Below are 17017 nucleotides of genomic sequence, written 5' to 3' on the forward strand. Positions count from 1 at the left end.
TGCAGCTAGTCTATGCAAAACCAGGAACAGAAACCCTGGAATAGGAGCAGCACAGATGTCTGAGCCTAGGGGAGGAGGGACTCTGGTGGCCTATCCTTCATGCCCTTATGTAAATAAAAAACTTACAATCAAATTCTAGTAATGATCTTTGCAACAAAATTAGTTCCTGAAATACACATCTTGACTTTATTACAGCAAACCCAAGATTACTACTTTAAAGCAAATAAGAGTGGGGGAGAGGAGCAGTTAATTACAATATCCAATTGCAGTGGCAGTGTACTTCTGTGCCTGACTTGGAAGGAATACACTAATTAATTATAGGGCAGTTCAGTCTCTCTGCCAATTCACATCCTCAGCAGAAACTGCCAACATGGGTAAGAATCAGTATCAAGTGTAGTGGTTTTGAGACATGGACATCCACATATCAGAAACTAAACTGTTACTGCCAACTTATTTTACACACGATGCCAAACATTTGTGAATAATATTTAGCCACTACTGAATTGGACCACTCGGGTGTATCTTACAGAGATCAACAACCAACCTTTTATATTTATCTGCAATTCTTATGCACACCATTAAGATATGATATTATTAAGGAATAAAGCCATGCAATCAACTTAGGATAATATATGAAAGTAACATAAAACAGAAGGTGGGAGGGTATCAAAACCCATTCAGTATTCACAACCAAATACACTCTTTTCCCTTTCTGTATAACATTTATCTAAAACATCCTTTTGCAACATTTCCCTAAACTCCCCTCTCATTGTTTATGCATTGCTCTTATAAGACATTTATCTTGTTTCTATTCTGCTCCAGTCAGAGTCCAAACCTCTTATTCAGATATCACTAAGCCAAAATGTGTAGAAACCCATATCTGTTCTTTGTTCTTATGAACACGTTTTCTTTCAAATAACCTTCATTTTCAAGAAATCTGAGTAGGCTATTTCCAACACTGAAGATCCATTTAATAGAAACACAATCACAAAAATGTCTGCCTGGAAGGGATTCTGAGAAGTCAAGTTTACCCTTTGTGCTGATGCAGGACCAAGTAAACTTAGTCCATCCCTGTCATAAACAGATAGCTAAGGGTTAATGTCTCTTTTACCTGTAAAGGGTTAACAAACAGTGACCTGCAACACCTGACCAGAGGACCAATCAGGAAACAAGATACTTTCAAATCTCGGTGGAGGGAAGGCTTTGTTTGTGTTTTTTGGGTTTTGCTTTGTCCTCTCTCGGCTCTGAGAGTGACCACACGTACCTACAGGCTCTCTAATCTTCTATTCCAATGTTGTAAGTATAAAGGTAGAAAGGCGGTATAGTCTTTTTATTTGTTTTCCTTTATGTGCAAATGTGTATTTGGCTGGAAGTATTTTAAATTGTATTTCTATTGGAGGAGGCTATTTCTCCAATTTAAGCTGACAGACCCTGTAACTTTTTACCATCTAAACTGCAGAAATAGACCTTTTACTTTTTTCTTTCTTTTTATTAAAAGTTTTGCTTTTAAGACCTGTCTGATTTTTTCCCCTTGTTGAGGCTCAGGGGAATTGAGTCTGTACTTAACAGGGAAGGAGAAGGGAGGGAAAGGGTGGAATCCCTTTGTTTTAGATTCACGGAGCGTGAATCTCTCTCTCTCCAGGAGACCTAATTTCTCTGTGTTGTGATTCAAGGGGTTTGGATCACAGTATCTTCCAGGGTAACCCAGGGAGGGGAAGGCTGACAAAGGCAACGGTGAGGAAAGGGGTTTACTTTCCTTGTGTTAAGATCCAGGGGGTCTGGGTCTTGCGGGTCCCCAGGGAAGGTTTTGGGGGGGCCAGAGTGTATCAGGCACTCAAATTCCTGATTGGTGGCAGCTTATCAGATCTAAGCAGGTAATTAAGCTTAGGGGAATTCATGCTAGTACCCATATTTTGGACGCTAAGGTTAAGAATTGGGAAAGATACTATGACAATCCCTGACAGGTATGTCCCATCTATTCATAAAAACCTCCCATGGTGGGTATTCCGCAACATTCCTTGGAAGCCTATTTCCCTTGCTGCGCATTAAGAGCATTACTTTTTGTCCTATCTTTTAGTAGGCATGGAGAACAACTGATCATTGTCCTCTTTATAACAATCCTTAACACATATGGAGACTGACACAAGGTCCCCCTCAAGTCTTATGCCCAGTTTTTTACCCTTTCCTGATAGGTCAAGTTTTCTAAACCTTTTATCATTTTCGTTGCTCTCCTCCTCTCCAATTTGCACATATATCTTTCTTCAAGTGTGGTGCCCAAAACTGGACACAGTACTCCAGCTGAAATTTCATCAGTGCTGAGTAGAGCAGGACAACTGTCTCCCGTTATTTACATATGGCACTATTAATAAGTTCCAGAATGACGACTTTTTTTGCACTGCATCACATTTACTCTCAATTTGCGATCCACTATAATCACCAAATCCTTTTCAGCAGTACTACCACCTAGTCAATTATTCCCCATTTTGTAGATGTGCATTTATTTCTTCCTTACTAAGTGAAGTACTTTGCATTTATCTTTATTGAATTTAATCTTGTTAAATTCTGATCAATTCTCCAATTTGTCAAGGTTGTTTTGAAATCTATTCCTACCCTTGAAAGTGCCTGCCACCCCTTCCAACTTGGTGTCATCTGCAAATTTTATAAGCATACTCTCCACTCCATTATCCATTTCATTAATGAAAATACTGACTAGTACCAAATCCAGTTTTGATTCCTGTGGGACTCCATGAGATATGACCTCCTAGTTCAACAATAAATCATTGATGAGTACTCTTAAGTATGGTCTTTCAACCAGCTGTGCACCCACCTTATAGTAATTTCATCTAGATTGCATGTTCCTATTTCTCTTATGAGAATGGCAGGTGGGATTGTATCAAAGGTCTTAAAATCAACTACTTTCGCTCTTCTGCTGCTACCCCTCTATCCACCAGAACAATAACCCTATGAAAGAAGGGCATTAGGCTGGTTTGGCATGATTTGCTCTTGACACACCCATGCTGGCTATTCCTTATAACTAGGAACGTCAAGTGGCTAAAAAAATTATTCGTGATGAATCAAGTGATTAATTGCACTGTTCAAAAGAATACCATCTATTTAAACAGTTTTGGATATTTTCTACATTTTCAAAAAAATCACTTTCAGTTATAATACAGAATAAAAAGTGCACAGTGCTCAATTTATTTTTTTATTGCAAATATTTGCACTGTAAAAAAGACACAGTATTTTTCAATTCACCTAATATAAGTACCGTAGTGCAAACTCTATCACAAAAGTTGAACTTGCAAATGTAGAATTATGTACAAAAAATAACTACATTCAAAAATAAAACAATGTAAAACTTTAGAGCTTACAACTCTACTCAGTCCTACTTCTTGTCCAGCCAATCACTCAATTTTGTTTACATTTGAAAAAGATACTGTAAACAAGAAGAGAGCAGCATTATCACTAAAGATTCATATATCCCTTCATGCTTCAACCAACATTTCAGAGGACATGCACCCATGCTGATAGTGGGTTCTGCTCAATAACCATCCAAAGCAGTTCAGACCGACATGTTCATTTTCATCCATCTGAGTTAGATGCCACCAGCAGAAAGGTTGATTTCTTTTTTGGTGGTTCGGGTTTGGTAGTTTCTGCATGGGAGTGTTGCTCTTTTAAGACTTCTGATATCACGCTCCACACCTCGTCCCTCTCAGATTATGGAAGGCGCTTCAGATTCTTAAACCTTGGCTTGAGTGCTCTAGCTATCTTGTGATATTTCACACTGGAATTTGGTACCTTCTTTGTGTTTTGTCAAATATGCAGTGAAAATGTTCTTAAAATGAACCACATGTGCTGGGTCATCAGCTGAGACTGCTATTACATGAAATATATGGCAAAATGCAGGTAAAACAGCGTAGGGGACATACAATTCTCCCCCAAGGAGTTCAGTCACAAGTTTAATTAATGCGTTTTGTTTTTTTTTAAACAAGTGTCATCAGCATGAAAGCATGTCCTCTGGAATGGTGGCCGAAGCATGAAAGGGCAAACGAATGTTTAGCATATCTGGCACATAGATACCTTGTGATGCCGGCTACAAAGTGCCATGCAAACACCTGTTCTCACTTTCAGGTGACATTGTAAATAAGAAGCTGGCAGCATTATCTTCCATAAATGTAAACAAACTTGTTTGTCTTAGCAATTGGCTGAACAAGAAGTAGGACTCAGTGGACTTGTAGGCTCTAAAGTTTTACATTGTTGTTTCTGAGTGCAGTTTTGTAACAAAAAATATACATGTGTAAGTTGCACTTACACAATAAAGAGATAGTATTTTTCAATTCTCCTCATACAAGTACTGTAGTGCTATTTCTTTTATTTGCCATTTTTACAATGTAATAAATAAAATAAAGTGAGAACTGTCAAATTTGTATACTGTGTTGTAATTGAAATCAATATATTTTAAAAATGTAGAACAATATTTAATAAATTTCAATTGGTATTCTATTGTTTAATAGCACAATTAAAATGACAATTAATTGCGATTAATTTTTTGAGTTAATCACATGTGTTAATTGTGATTAATCGAAACCCCTACTTATAACCCTATTATCCTCCTATTAATTTGTTTCAGTATCTTCCAGGTATTGAGTTAGACTGCCTGGTCCATAATTGCCCAGATCCTCTTCCTCTTTTTAAAGACAGGTATTTCTTTGCTCTTCTCCAGTCCTCTGGGACTCATATATTCTCCATGATTTCTTAAAGATCATTGCTAATAGCTCCAAAACTGCTTCAGCTAGTTCCTTAAGTAGGCTAAGATGAATTTCATCAGGCCCTGCTGACATGAATACATCTAACCTGCCTAAGTATTCTGTAACCTGTTCTTTCCCTATTTTGGCTTGCATTCCTTCCCTCTTGTCAATATTAATTCTATTGACTATCTGGTCACCATTAACCTTTTTAATGAAGACTAGAAGCAAAATAGACAAACATCTCAGCCTTCTTGGTGTCATCAGTTACTAGCTCTTTCCCACTAACGAGAAGACATACAATTTCTTTGATGTTTCTCTTTTCCGAACATAGTTAAAGATCTGCTTCTTATTGCCTTTAATGTCCCTTGTTAGGTGTAACTTTTGTGCTTACCCTTTCTGATTTGTCTCTACATGCTTACGCTATTCTTGTGTTCTTCCTTAGCAATTTGTCCATGTTTCGACTTTTTGTAGGATTCCTTTTTCATTTTCAAGTCATTAAAGAGCTCCTGCTGTAAGTCATATTAGCTTCTTATTATTCTTCCCATCTTTCCTTTGCATCAGGATAGTCTGCAGTCATGCCTTTACTATTGTCTCCCTGACAAACTGCCAGCTCTCCTGAATTCCTTTTTCCCCTTAGATTTTCACCCCTTGGCACTTTAACAAACTCAGAGAAGTGGTAGGTAAAGTTTACCTTTCTGAAGTCCATTATCCTTGTTCTGTTGCTTTCATTCCTTCCTATCCTTACAGTCATGAAATCTATTATTTTATCATCCATTTGCCTTCCACCTTCAGATTGGCAACCGATTCCTTCATATTGATCAGAATCTACTCTAAAATAGCTGTCCCCGCGGACACTTCCTCCGCTTTCTGAAACAAAAGATTGTCTCCACTATCATAACCTAGTCCCAGATTTGGACCTTAGCGTCCAAAATATGGGGGTTAGCATGAAAACCTTCAGGCTTAGTTACCAGCTTGGACCTGGTAAAGCTGCCACCACCCAAAAAATTAGAGTGATTTGGGGCACTCTGGTCCCCCCAAAAAACCTTCCCTGGGGACCCCAAGACCCAAATCCCTTGAGTCTCACAACAAAGGGAAATAAACCTTTTCCCTTCCCCCCTCCAGGTGTTCCTGGAGAGATACACAGAAGCAAACTCCGTGAATCTACACCGAGGGAGTCCACCCTCTCTATTTCCAGTCCTGGAAACACAAGCACTTCCCTCTTCACCCAGAGGGAATGCAAAGTTAGGCTAGTAAATCTAACACACACAGATTTCCCCCTGACTTCTTCCTCCCACCAATTCCCTGGTGAGCACAGACTCAATTCCCTGGAGTCCCCCACTAAAGAAAAACTCCAACAGTTTTTTTTGCCAAGTTAAACATTGAAATGTATACAAATAAATAGCACTACTTCTCAAAACAAGCTGACTACCAGCACTTTAGCAGCATTCTGACAAGGTTTTTGTACACTTGACACAAATGACAACATTAACTACAAGTTACACATATTTTCACAAACAAGCAGATAGTTTTTTGGATCAGCTAAGTGGCAGTATGTGGAAGCTTTGACATTTAGAAATCTTCTGCTTTCTGAAGTGGTACCAGAATTGTCAGAAAAGTCATGCAATACCATTTTTATATAATTAAACTAGTACATTTTAGTTAAAGTATAAGCAACTGTTCTATCTAAATAAAGTCCAATTATAAGTATCGTACTAAGGCACACTACTTGCTACACTGTCAAGGACAACTAAACAAGATTCCTGACATTGTTTAGAGTGTTTGGTTTAAGAATCACACACTAAACTGGCAATACACGACTAAAAAGTAGGTTGCATCTAATTAAAGGAAATAAAGGGATTTAAAAAAATACATCTAAGAAAAGTAAAATATGTAATTTTTATACAATACTAGAGTGGGAAGTGTTAAAGTAGGCTTCAAGCTAAATTGCTGATTCAGTGAGAAGTTAACCTGCACTGAAGCACCTGGAGGAGCCTCCAAGTTGCCTGAAGGATAAGAAGAACAGAACCTTCAACAAAACACAAAACATGGGAATATAAAATACTCTTTTCTGTAATTATCACCATCAACATCACCAGAATTTTCATGAAGACAGCCTTAAAGAAAATCAAGCTTCACAGGAGAGGTGGTTGTTCTGTTGTAGGTTCAACCCAAAAATATGAAATAGATTTCTGTAAATATTTCTGCATCTGCACTCAGATGACTCTAAGCTCCTGAAAAGTTTTAGTGTTGACAAGGGCCAGTGACTGTTTCCTTCTCAAGAATGGCAGAAGGGAAAAAAAGCTTCTCCAGTAGGGGAAAGAACAGAACAGTGTAACTCTGGATGTATACTTTTCACACCCATTGTCAATGCTGTACCTTCTTATATATGGGCAACCACCTACACACATCTAAAATGGAGGCCTCTAATGTATTACTGGGCCCCAGAATTCACCAAAGAATTGTACTACAGAATTTAAACGTTTTATTTATAATAGAAACATTTACATTTCTAGTCCTTATGGTTGTGAAGAAACTCAAATATGAACAGTGTACCCAATAACACAATGTCTTTGGGATCATGTACAGAAGGCCTAAAATGGTAGCTGTAAGAGGTGTTTAATGACCCACCATTCATAGTGATGTGCGTATACACTACTGAAAATATTAACAATGTAAGTAATGAGGTTAACTTGAAATACCAATACTTTCAGTCTCCCATGCCTTCCCTGGTGCCAAAAACATAAATGGCCTCTATCCAAACACCACAACCTACAACTTTCACCTAACAAATTCTAAGTTATCAATACATACAACATTTTACACTGACAACTGAAAATTATGGGACAGATGGAAATTTTAATATAGAAATAAATTGCGTGTTGATTTTTCATAAACCTCCATTTTTAATTCTGCTAGATCTGCCACAGAATTTTGAGTCATAAAATTTATGCCCGGTTATCCAAAGAGTCACAAAAAGCTTTTAACATAAGGCTATTCTGGAGCTCAAAATAATATGAATCAGCAGAGACTTACTACAGTAGTTTAAAATGACAGAAGAGAGAAGCACTGTTTTGTATTTCAGCTTGAAGAATCAGTATGATGTTTTTCACACTCCCTTCAAAAGTAAAGGGCATAGAATACTGTGCCACTCCTACTGACCCATTCAGTACGAATTCAACACAGGTAATTTTTTCAGCGCATTTCATAAGATTCTTGCTGCAAATGGGTGGAAATGCCACAAGGATGCCTCACTAATGTCTGTAGATCACAAATCCAGCAATGCCATAAACAGAATCAGTTACAGAAAAAGTATGTTTAGAAATAAATCCAAGCAAGAACTGTGTACATAATGGCATAGCCACCTATTCAAAATCTCAGAATAGACTCTTTTGGATGGTCAATGAAGCTCCTGCCCTCAACAAAACACGCCACTGCTCATACTTGATCTCACTGTTGCCTAAAATGTATGCCCATATATACAGCAGGGCGATCTGTTCCTAGCTCAGTCACTATATCACAGCAGCATTACACAGATAGGTATGAGTCACATGACCCTATTCCTGCTGGAATGCAGGAAACTATAAGCACCTTTTCCTTCACTATCTGTCAGTCAGTATGACAGTGAAATTAACTCTTTGTTAATAAATGTTTTATGAACATGTTGGAGTCAGTTGGTAGCACCATCATTATATAATAGCTACCAAATGTAGGTACAGAGTGGGAAATTTAACAATATTATGGGATGGCCCAGGAATAAATCCAGTTATAAACCCTGAGTTGATTTTGGCAGAAAGTAAAGAGAGGCTTACTTCAAAGTCATGTTTACCTTCACAGAACAAAGTTAGAATTCAATCTTCTTACTAAATAGTTAATAAATAAGATTTAGATATGCTTAGTTAGAAAATTGCAACAAACACAAATTAAGTTTTTCATAAATTTTAGAGAATAAATAAATAAATTTTAAAAATATTTTCCATAAAATTACAGACTATAATCAGGATTACTGGTTATATGCTAATACCCCCCCCCAAAGAGGTACCTGAATCTGGGTTTTGACACCAGAAACACTCTGAAAGACAAATAAAGTAAGTACTAAGAATGCTTACAAAAGTCCAGCAGACCCAAAGATCCATCACTTTCTGGGACCATGGGGCTTTGGAAATAGCCAATATTTAATAAACTACAAGGAACTAATTTAGATCAAATATATACCTAAGAAGTGAACCATAAACACCAAAAAGAAAATTGATGGGGGGGAGGGGAGAGAGAGAATTGTTTTCTTTATTCTCTACTTGATCTGCTCAATTAGCAAAAAGAAATCCTATTTTCTCAACAATTAACTAAATTTCACAAGAAAAAACAAGATTTTCCAGAGTAGTTTGGGGCAGGAAGCAATAGAAATCCTTTTCATATTCAGCTAGTCCCTTAATAAATATAGGACTCCAAAAAGGTTTGCTATTCCGTCCACATAAAACAATAAGTCAGAAGCCCCTTGAAAAATAAGAATCCTGAGACCAACCTCTCTAATATTAAAGCAATACTTAAATATAACTTTAAAAGATTTCCCTTACTTAAGAAACAAGTGTTGCCCATGGTGGGCTCATCAGTTATTCAAAAGAAAAAATCAAACCAAGCTCACAATAGCACTATTTAAACATTTTTAAAGGAAACATTAGAAGAGCACAGCAATCTGAATAATAAAGGGGGAATTTAGCCACAATGTGAGAAAAGCAAATGCCCACTGCAAGTTAACTTCTGCAGTCCTCAAAGAAAGAGGTAAAAATTATACGTAAAAGTGACTTTGGAATTGAGCTGCAAGAATGAATGAATTATACGTGCAAGAAAATAAAACTGTCCCTTTTTCTCTGTCTCCCACAAAGATGCACCCATTTCTCATTTCATGTGAGTTATTTTATATTAATCCTGAATCAAAGTGAAAATCTTGTTGCAATATAGAAACCAATGGAGCTTGCATGTCAGGGAATCCTGTTTCATCAGAAAGTTATCAGGAAATGCTGTTCTATGAGTTTTGCTCATAAGACTGTAGAACTATTTTCTGCTAACTGTTCCATTTAAAGTGACATACTGTAGTCTGAGTCAAAATGTAAGTCGTGCAGTTATTCACTTCTACATCCCATCAAGACATGGTTTCTCATGCAACATATTAGATTCATATAATTCAATAATATGGGACTTAAACCAAATTACATATTGTTTGTACCATGTTAAGAGCAATATTTAATGTCACAGACTACTATCATAGGCCTTTCAACTAAATTGCACTCATTATTCTAAGCAGTCCATAGAATTACTAGTCTTTTCCACCCACTTCTTTTTCTTTACATTCACTCCTCTAAACTAAGTGCATCGGGCCAAAATTGATCAGTTTAATTTAGCGAAACTACCTTCTCTGTATCACAGTTGGATGGAAATTGTACTAACAGATACAGAACGTTTCTAAAATGAAGACAAAGTTATCAATTTTAATTTTTTTTCTTTTAACATGCACAAAAAAATAAGAGGCACCTTTTGAAGGACATCATTGTAGCAACAGGTCTTTCATACAAAAGGTACTACCTCATCAAGATTAAATACACATATGATCTAACAGGGTGTTAAACCCATACAGAATAATTCAACACTAAAAATAAAAAACCCTAGCTTCTCCTCCCACACAAACTTCGACAGCCACTAACAAGTTAATTATAAGGCAAATTTTCCCATTATATTTTAATATCAAAGCTCAGAAACAGAGTTTAAGCATTCTTAAAAAATAAAAACATCATCAGAAATCATAGTGATATGATTCTTTTCTTGAGGCAGACTGAACTGTATATTTCAATCCTCTAAATATGTAACTTAATCATGTCCAATACATATCTATTAAGGAGGAGCAAAGGGTTGGAAAAATCTTACCAGCAATACTCTTTACTCTCACATTGCATTATATTAGTCATTTTGTGGCAGGACTTGGTTTTTCCTGCATGATATCCATTGCTAGCATTAGATGCACTGAAACCATTAGCGCCGAACAATTAAAAATAGACTTGCACAAAACTCAATTAAACCTCGACCGCTCTATCAACAATATCTGCTCAAAATATTCTGATTCCATAACAAGTATTTCCATTTTTTCACTTAACCATTGCTTAAAAATTTAAGCTATGAAAAAAAAAAATCACCCTTCAAATATTAGTAATTTTCAGTTGAATAAGAAGAGCTCAAGACTCAGACCACCCATCCAGTCAATCACTGCCTTCTCACAGGACACTAACTTCCGTTACCTAGTTCAGATAACAAACCATGTCTAATGTGTGTTCATCACTTTGACCATTACTCTGATTTCACCTCTTTCATAGGCTTGCAAGATTAAACTTCTCATTGCATTCAAAATCCATTTCTAGTCTTATTGGTGGTAAGAACATTGTATATTCATTCCCTTTTTTCTTGGATTAACCCATAAACATTCAAATATTAAGAATCTTACCACAAACTACTAATATTGAGTAGATTAGGCAATTAGAAACGTGCGCTGAACTTGTTCTCAGCCCATCACACTATGCCTAGGTATTTCTGGGGTCCCACTGCTCTCCAATTACAATTCTTGAGTAAATAAACTCTATTGACTTAGAAATGGTATTTCCTCATTTTGATCAGGTTTAATCAGATGCTTGTTGGTTCTACAGTCTGACATTTAATGTACACATGAAGTAGTAAAGTGTTATTTTAGCAGAGAAATCACAACTGAAAAGTTAAACTTTTTTTACAGGAAAAATTTTTATATGGCAGTTATTAGGACCTAGTTGTATACTGTTTAACTACTGTTTCATAACAGAGCATATGAGGCTAGTAATAACACCAGCACCCCTTGCTAAATAGAGATATTTAAAGCCTGTGTTCAGTAAAGGTAAAACAAATCACGTGAATTTATAATTACAGTGATTTAATATCATTTTCACCAAACATGCATGTTTTAACTATAAATATCTTCTGTATTTTTCTTTGTTATTACGTCAAAATAAAGACGATTAGGCTAAAAACGTTCAGCAGCACACGGAGGAGGAAGAAGCAGAGCTGGGCTTGCTTCAGGCATCACTGCCGCACTTCAATCTCCAACTGCACCTCATATAATACACACAGAGGCCAGCAGCTGCTAATAGCATAATCCTGATCTTTAACTTTCCTTTCCCTTTCTGAGAATGAATGTGCACTTAGATTCTTTATAACTATATATTTTTCCCAAATACCAATCTCTCATCGGCTTCACCATCCTGCATAATGTGTATACAAACTCAAAAGTCACGGCTGCTTCCTCTACTGTTTACAACCTCTTTTGCAGGGTCCCCCAAATCACATCGTTCAAGTTACTTACAATGTCCAGACATGTAAACACAAGAGCCATCTGGGAGAAGAAGAGTTGTGTTCCCATATCCCACATTAGTGGGTTCAACATACGAAGTGGGGGTTACGCTTTCCAATTCCTCATCCTCCGGATACTGCTCCAGATTTGTGCACTGCCATCTCTCCCCTTCCCCGCCAGCTCCACCTTTGTTCACTGTACCCTTCCCTCTCAGCTCTGTGCAGTATCCACCCGCCACAAACCCCCATATGTGCATAGTCTCCGTATCTCAGCTATGCCCCCTTCCCGTCTCACCGCTTCTGGTGCTTGGGCCTCGTCCCACCTCTGAGCTTGTGGCCCCTGCTCTCCCCCAGCCCTGTTCCCCAACCGCAGCAACAGCCCCAACCCTTCCCCTCCATCGCCCCTCCCCACGCGCCCCCAAGGCCCTGGCCCTCTCGCACTCACCGAGCTTGCCGCGGGACTCCTCCAGCTTCTGGATCTGGTTCTCCAGGAAGAGCACGGCCACCCCGAACGTCAGCACCGCCAGCAGCTGCAACTTGGGCGGCAGCATAATCCTGAGCAGCCCCATGAGCAGCAGCAGCAGCGCCGCCCGCCCGGGATCACGACATAACGTGGGGCCCGGCCGGAGAGGCCGAGGGGAGCCTCCGCCGGGACGCAGGGACGCAGCGCGCGAGGGTGGCAGTGAGCGCGCACGAAGGGACACAGAGGGCTCTCACATCCCTCCAGAGGCCCCCCCCGCCAGCACTAGCTCAGCCGCCCCCCGCGCCAGCCCGCCCCTCACTCGCCTCACTCCGCGGCCGCCCTCCAGCCCGCGCCCCTCCCCCCGCCTGCGTGCGCTGCTCAGCAACCGAACGCCCAACCGCACACACGTCCACCAAACCCCCACCATTGACTAGCGAAACACACGCTCTGCTCACGGCCCCTCCACCATTGGGCGGCATCTCCAGCGCCCCACCCTCTCCCATATCCCATTGGCTGATGGTTCCAATACACCGCCACCAATGCTCCACCCCCAATGAAACGGTTGCACTGACTGACGCCCCTCCCACACGCGTTCCTTCTCCATTGGATACCAGTTCTGAAGTCCAGCCCACATATCTATATATTATTGCACATTGGCACCGCGGCAATCAACAAACTCGCAGCGCCATTGGTTAATCTGCTTGCCAATCTTCAGGATGGTAGGTCTGGGCGCTGTTGAGTTTATAAGAAGAAAAAGGACCCCTGTGGGGTTACTATGTTGGTGCCTGAGTAAAGTTCCGAAATGATACCTCCGGCTACATTCTAAACCCCTTCCCTGGATAGGGCCAGGTAGCTCCGCTTCAGATTCTCTACATAAAGAGCCCTGGGATAATCTTTTTCCCTCGGAGCTGTAAGGGTTCTACTCGTACCTTTTGCTTCTTTCGCCGCAGGCAGCGAAAGGTCACCCTACGAGGGTGGGGACTTGAGAGCAGCCTTCGGCGGCGGCGCCGACAGAGCCTCGGCGCACTAAAATGGCGGCGGTTACAGGATTAACGGCTCCGGGGCGCTGGCCGTTCTGGTTCCTGGCGGTGCTGCAGGCGGTGAGGGCAGCTTCCCATCTGGATGGGCTCGAGGGAGGGGACTGCTGTGGGTGCCCTTTCCTAGGGAGACTAAAGCCCATAGGGCCTGGCGGGCAGCGAGATGCCGGCTGGGGCGGGAGCAGCGAGTGACAGAGAGACGTGGCCTGGCGGCCGGGATGGCTCTTTTCATGCTCGTCTCTTCTCCCGTAACTGTCACCTGCCCGTTCCCCTCCCCCTCGCTCAGTTCTTACCCCCTGCTCCCGCCTGTGCTGTTCTCCCGCCTTGTGCAGGCTAGACAGCGGCGGTGCTGACTTCCCCGCCCGAGGGGAGGGCTTGGTCCTGCACTGGCTGGCGCCCGGTGTGGATACACTTTAGGAGGCGGGGTGGCTCTGACGTGGGTTGGAAAGGTAGAGTTTCTCCTTTCCGGGCTATCCTCTCGGCTCTAACCTGGGTTGACTATAACCAAAAAGTTGCCGCTCTGGAGCCTGGGCGGTAACTCGGGAAACGAGTTTGCTGGTCTTCGCTTTCCAACTGGATGTTGTTCCTAGGCATCCCCAGTACCAGGGGCAAGGTGTGGTTTGGATTTGGAAAAGGGCTGTGTGGGTGCCCCTTTCGGCTCATGGTTTATGGATCTTGTGAGGAGAATATTGTGTTGCTGCTGCCTTTACTATATCTGATCTGCAAGACTTCTCCCTTTCCATAGTGTTGATAAGCAGTGATGGCTTAAATTACAAAAAAAAAAAACAAAAACAAAAAAACCCTTAGTTTCCCCATCTGCCCATGCATGAAAAATGTAGGATTGTATTAAATCCAATATTTATCCTATTGTACTGAGCTGCAAAACACACAGCTACTGAAAGTACCATAGGAAGAAAATTAGAGGAAATGTTATGGAATCATAGGACTGGAAGGGACCTCAAGAGGTCACCTAGTCCAGTCCCCTGTGCTCATGGCAGGACTAAGTATTATCTAGACCAGAGGTTCCCAAACTGTGGGGCATGTCCCCCTAAGGTGACATGGAGGAACGTTTTTGGGGGGAGGGGGTGCAATGGAGACCTGGTCCAGCCCCCATGCAGGTGGTGAGGTAGTGCCTTCCCCCACTCAGCTCTGCTCCAGGCCTGAGGCCCCAGCTCCTTGCCCCACCCACACCACCAGCTGGGGCCCCCTCCTCACAGAGCTGTGGCCCTGCCCCAGCTTGGGGGGTGGAAGCGCCTGAGGTAAGAAGTTTGGGGACCACTGATCTAACTTGCTCTTAATAATCTCCAATGATGGAGATTCCACAGCCTCCGTAGGCAATTTATACCTTTTAACACAGGGATTCTCAAACTGGAAGTTGTGAGGTTACTACATTGGGGGTTGCAAGCTGTCAGCCTCCACCCCAACCCAGCTTTGCCTCCAGCATTTATAATAGTATTAAATATTAAAAAAGGGTTTTTAATTTATATGGGGGGGGTGACACTCAGAGGCTTGCTATGTGAAAGGGGTCACCACTAAAGTTTGAGAACCACTGTTTTAACGTGTTCATTCTCCCATTGAAAAATGAAAATATTCAGGAGTAATAATACTTAATGCATCAATCATTGCCAAGTCTCATTTTGGGTTCATTACGTTCCCTGCCTTTTTTTTTCTTCTTCTGAGCGTTTGTTTTTTTTTTCTCTCCCTATTGTTCCCTTCACTCATGAATGCTGTAATCATACTGTAATGGGCTGAACTGTCCATGGTAAAAGCTGTGTGGGGCCAGAAAGTTTTCCCACAGCTGAAGTGTGTTGTTAGACCATGCGCACACGTGCGCACACCTGAACTTGTATGCAAGAACAACTGTACTGGGGCCTGCTTCGGAGCAGGAAAGCAAAGTAGGCTTTCAGAAACTGCTCACTGCTACATCCTCAGCAGCACATTTGCTACAACTCTCCATTGCAGCTCTACAGTGCTACATGAGTTTAAGTGATTTACCTAAACTGAAAAGGCAAATTAGTTGTAGAGTCAAGAGTAGAACCCAAGAGTCCCAACTAGCTATCAAACAGCATTCCCTTCCCACAAAGGCAAATAACTTATTTAAAATGCTAAAATATGTAATGATTGTTTATTCACTTTCAGATATCTGTGTATGGGGCGCAGTTATCATCAGAAGCATGCAGAGAACTAGGCTTTTCCAGTAACTTGCTATGTAGTTCTTGCAACCTTCTTGGACAATTTAGTTTGAATCAACTAGATCCATTCTGCAGAGAGTGTTGCCAAGAAGAAGCTCAGTTTGAAACCAGAAAGGTAAGTTTAAAGCAAACCTTCACAACGCTTTCTGAAACTTTTTAAATTAAATAAGCTTTCTAGGCTTGTATAAATACTCTAATTAGAACCTCATTTAAGTGATAGGGAAATACAGCTATTCCAGGACAGTCCAATATAGAGAGGATCTGAATTTGAAGGTTTGGAACAGGTCAGCTTCCGAGATAATGCTCAGGTATGAGTGCGAGCACCTTTTGTTTTTCTACAGTAGCCCTTCTGGTCACTCATACTTCTGACTAGCTCTGGTGGGAACCCTGTTCAACTTTGGTTAACTGGAAGAATGATTGGGATTTGAGCAGAAAAGGGACGTAATGAAGGATAGGAAGAATTGTTCTTTTGGTTTTGGCAGCAGCTATTATTGCTGTAATGACCTAAGTATTAAAGGACACTGAAGAATTTTTTTTACATTTTATTTTAATCTCCATAGTTTGTAAACCAGAGCAGTTTGAAAATAACTCTAATCAATAATTATAACTATATCCAAAATTGATAGATACCAAGTATACATCACAATAGTAAACCTAATGATTTCAGTGTTACTGATTTCCAGAAATAACTTCAGATTTCATTCCTATGGTTCTGAGAGAGCAAGAAATGAACTGGCTCTCTTTTTTACTTTGTGCCAGTATATCAAAAATATCAGCACATTTCTGGGAATTACTATAGCTGGTAAGCCAACAGAGAGAGCATAAGTATAAAACAGTTCCTGGACTGGGTCCACACAGAAGTAGCTCTCATTTCAGTCTGACAGATTGATTTTTTTTTTTTTTAAAAAATAACAAATGTGTGTGAGACTTCACCCTACTGGTGCAGTGAAAGATTTAATGTTTATAAATCTTGTACGAGATCCTTAGAAATGTGCTACCATAAAAAAGGTATCTTACATGAAGAATGATCTATTACAGTAGATAGCGAACTCCTGAGAACCACACAGTATGTGTAAGCTTTAAGGAGTCCAGCCTCTTTACATGCTTTATTTTTGTGAGAATTCCTTGCCATTCTGCTCTTGCTCTCACTTTATATCTGTGCTAGCAACACTGAAGGAAGACATGCTGACAGTCAGTTGCAATTCACTAAAATCCATC

General features: G+C 40.4%; 2 protein-coding genes across 2 annotated transcripts in view; one reads left to right on the top strand and one right to left on the bottom strand.

The window, feature by feature from the left end:
• HS2ST1 (heparan sulfate 2-O-sulfotransferase 1) overlaps positions 1-12844 on the bottom strand; it is a 150019-nt gene extending 137175 nt beyond the window's left edge. The window contains exon 1 of the mRNA XM_050962214.1: positions 12553-12844. Coding sequence (XP_050818171.1) covers positions 12553-12676 — 124 coding nt within the window. The 5' untranslated portion in view covers positions 12677-12844. The remainder of the gene's footprint in view (positions 1-12552) is intronic.
• A 708-nt stretch (positions 12845-13552) lies between these two features.
• The window catches only part of SELENOF (selenoprotein F), a 43424-nt gene continuing 39959 nt past the window's right edge, over positions 13553-17017 (top strand). Inside the window, exons 1-2 of the mRNA XM_050962230.1 lie at positions 13553-13670; positions 15747-15914. Coding sequence (XP_050818187.1) covers positions 13602-13670; positions 15747-15914 — 237 coding nt within the window. The 5' untranslated portion in view covers positions 13553-13601. The remainder of the gene's footprint in view (positions 13671-15746; positions 15915-17017) is intronic.

This window comes from Gopherus flavomarginatus, chromosome 7 (assembly GCF_025201925.1).
Source record: "Gopherus flavomarginatus isolate rGopFla2 chromosome 7, rGopFla2.mat.asm, whole genome shotgun sequence".
In the NCBI taxonomy this organism is placed as follows: Eukaryota; Metazoa; Chordata; order Testudines; family Testudinidae; genus Gopherus; species Gopherus flavomarginatus.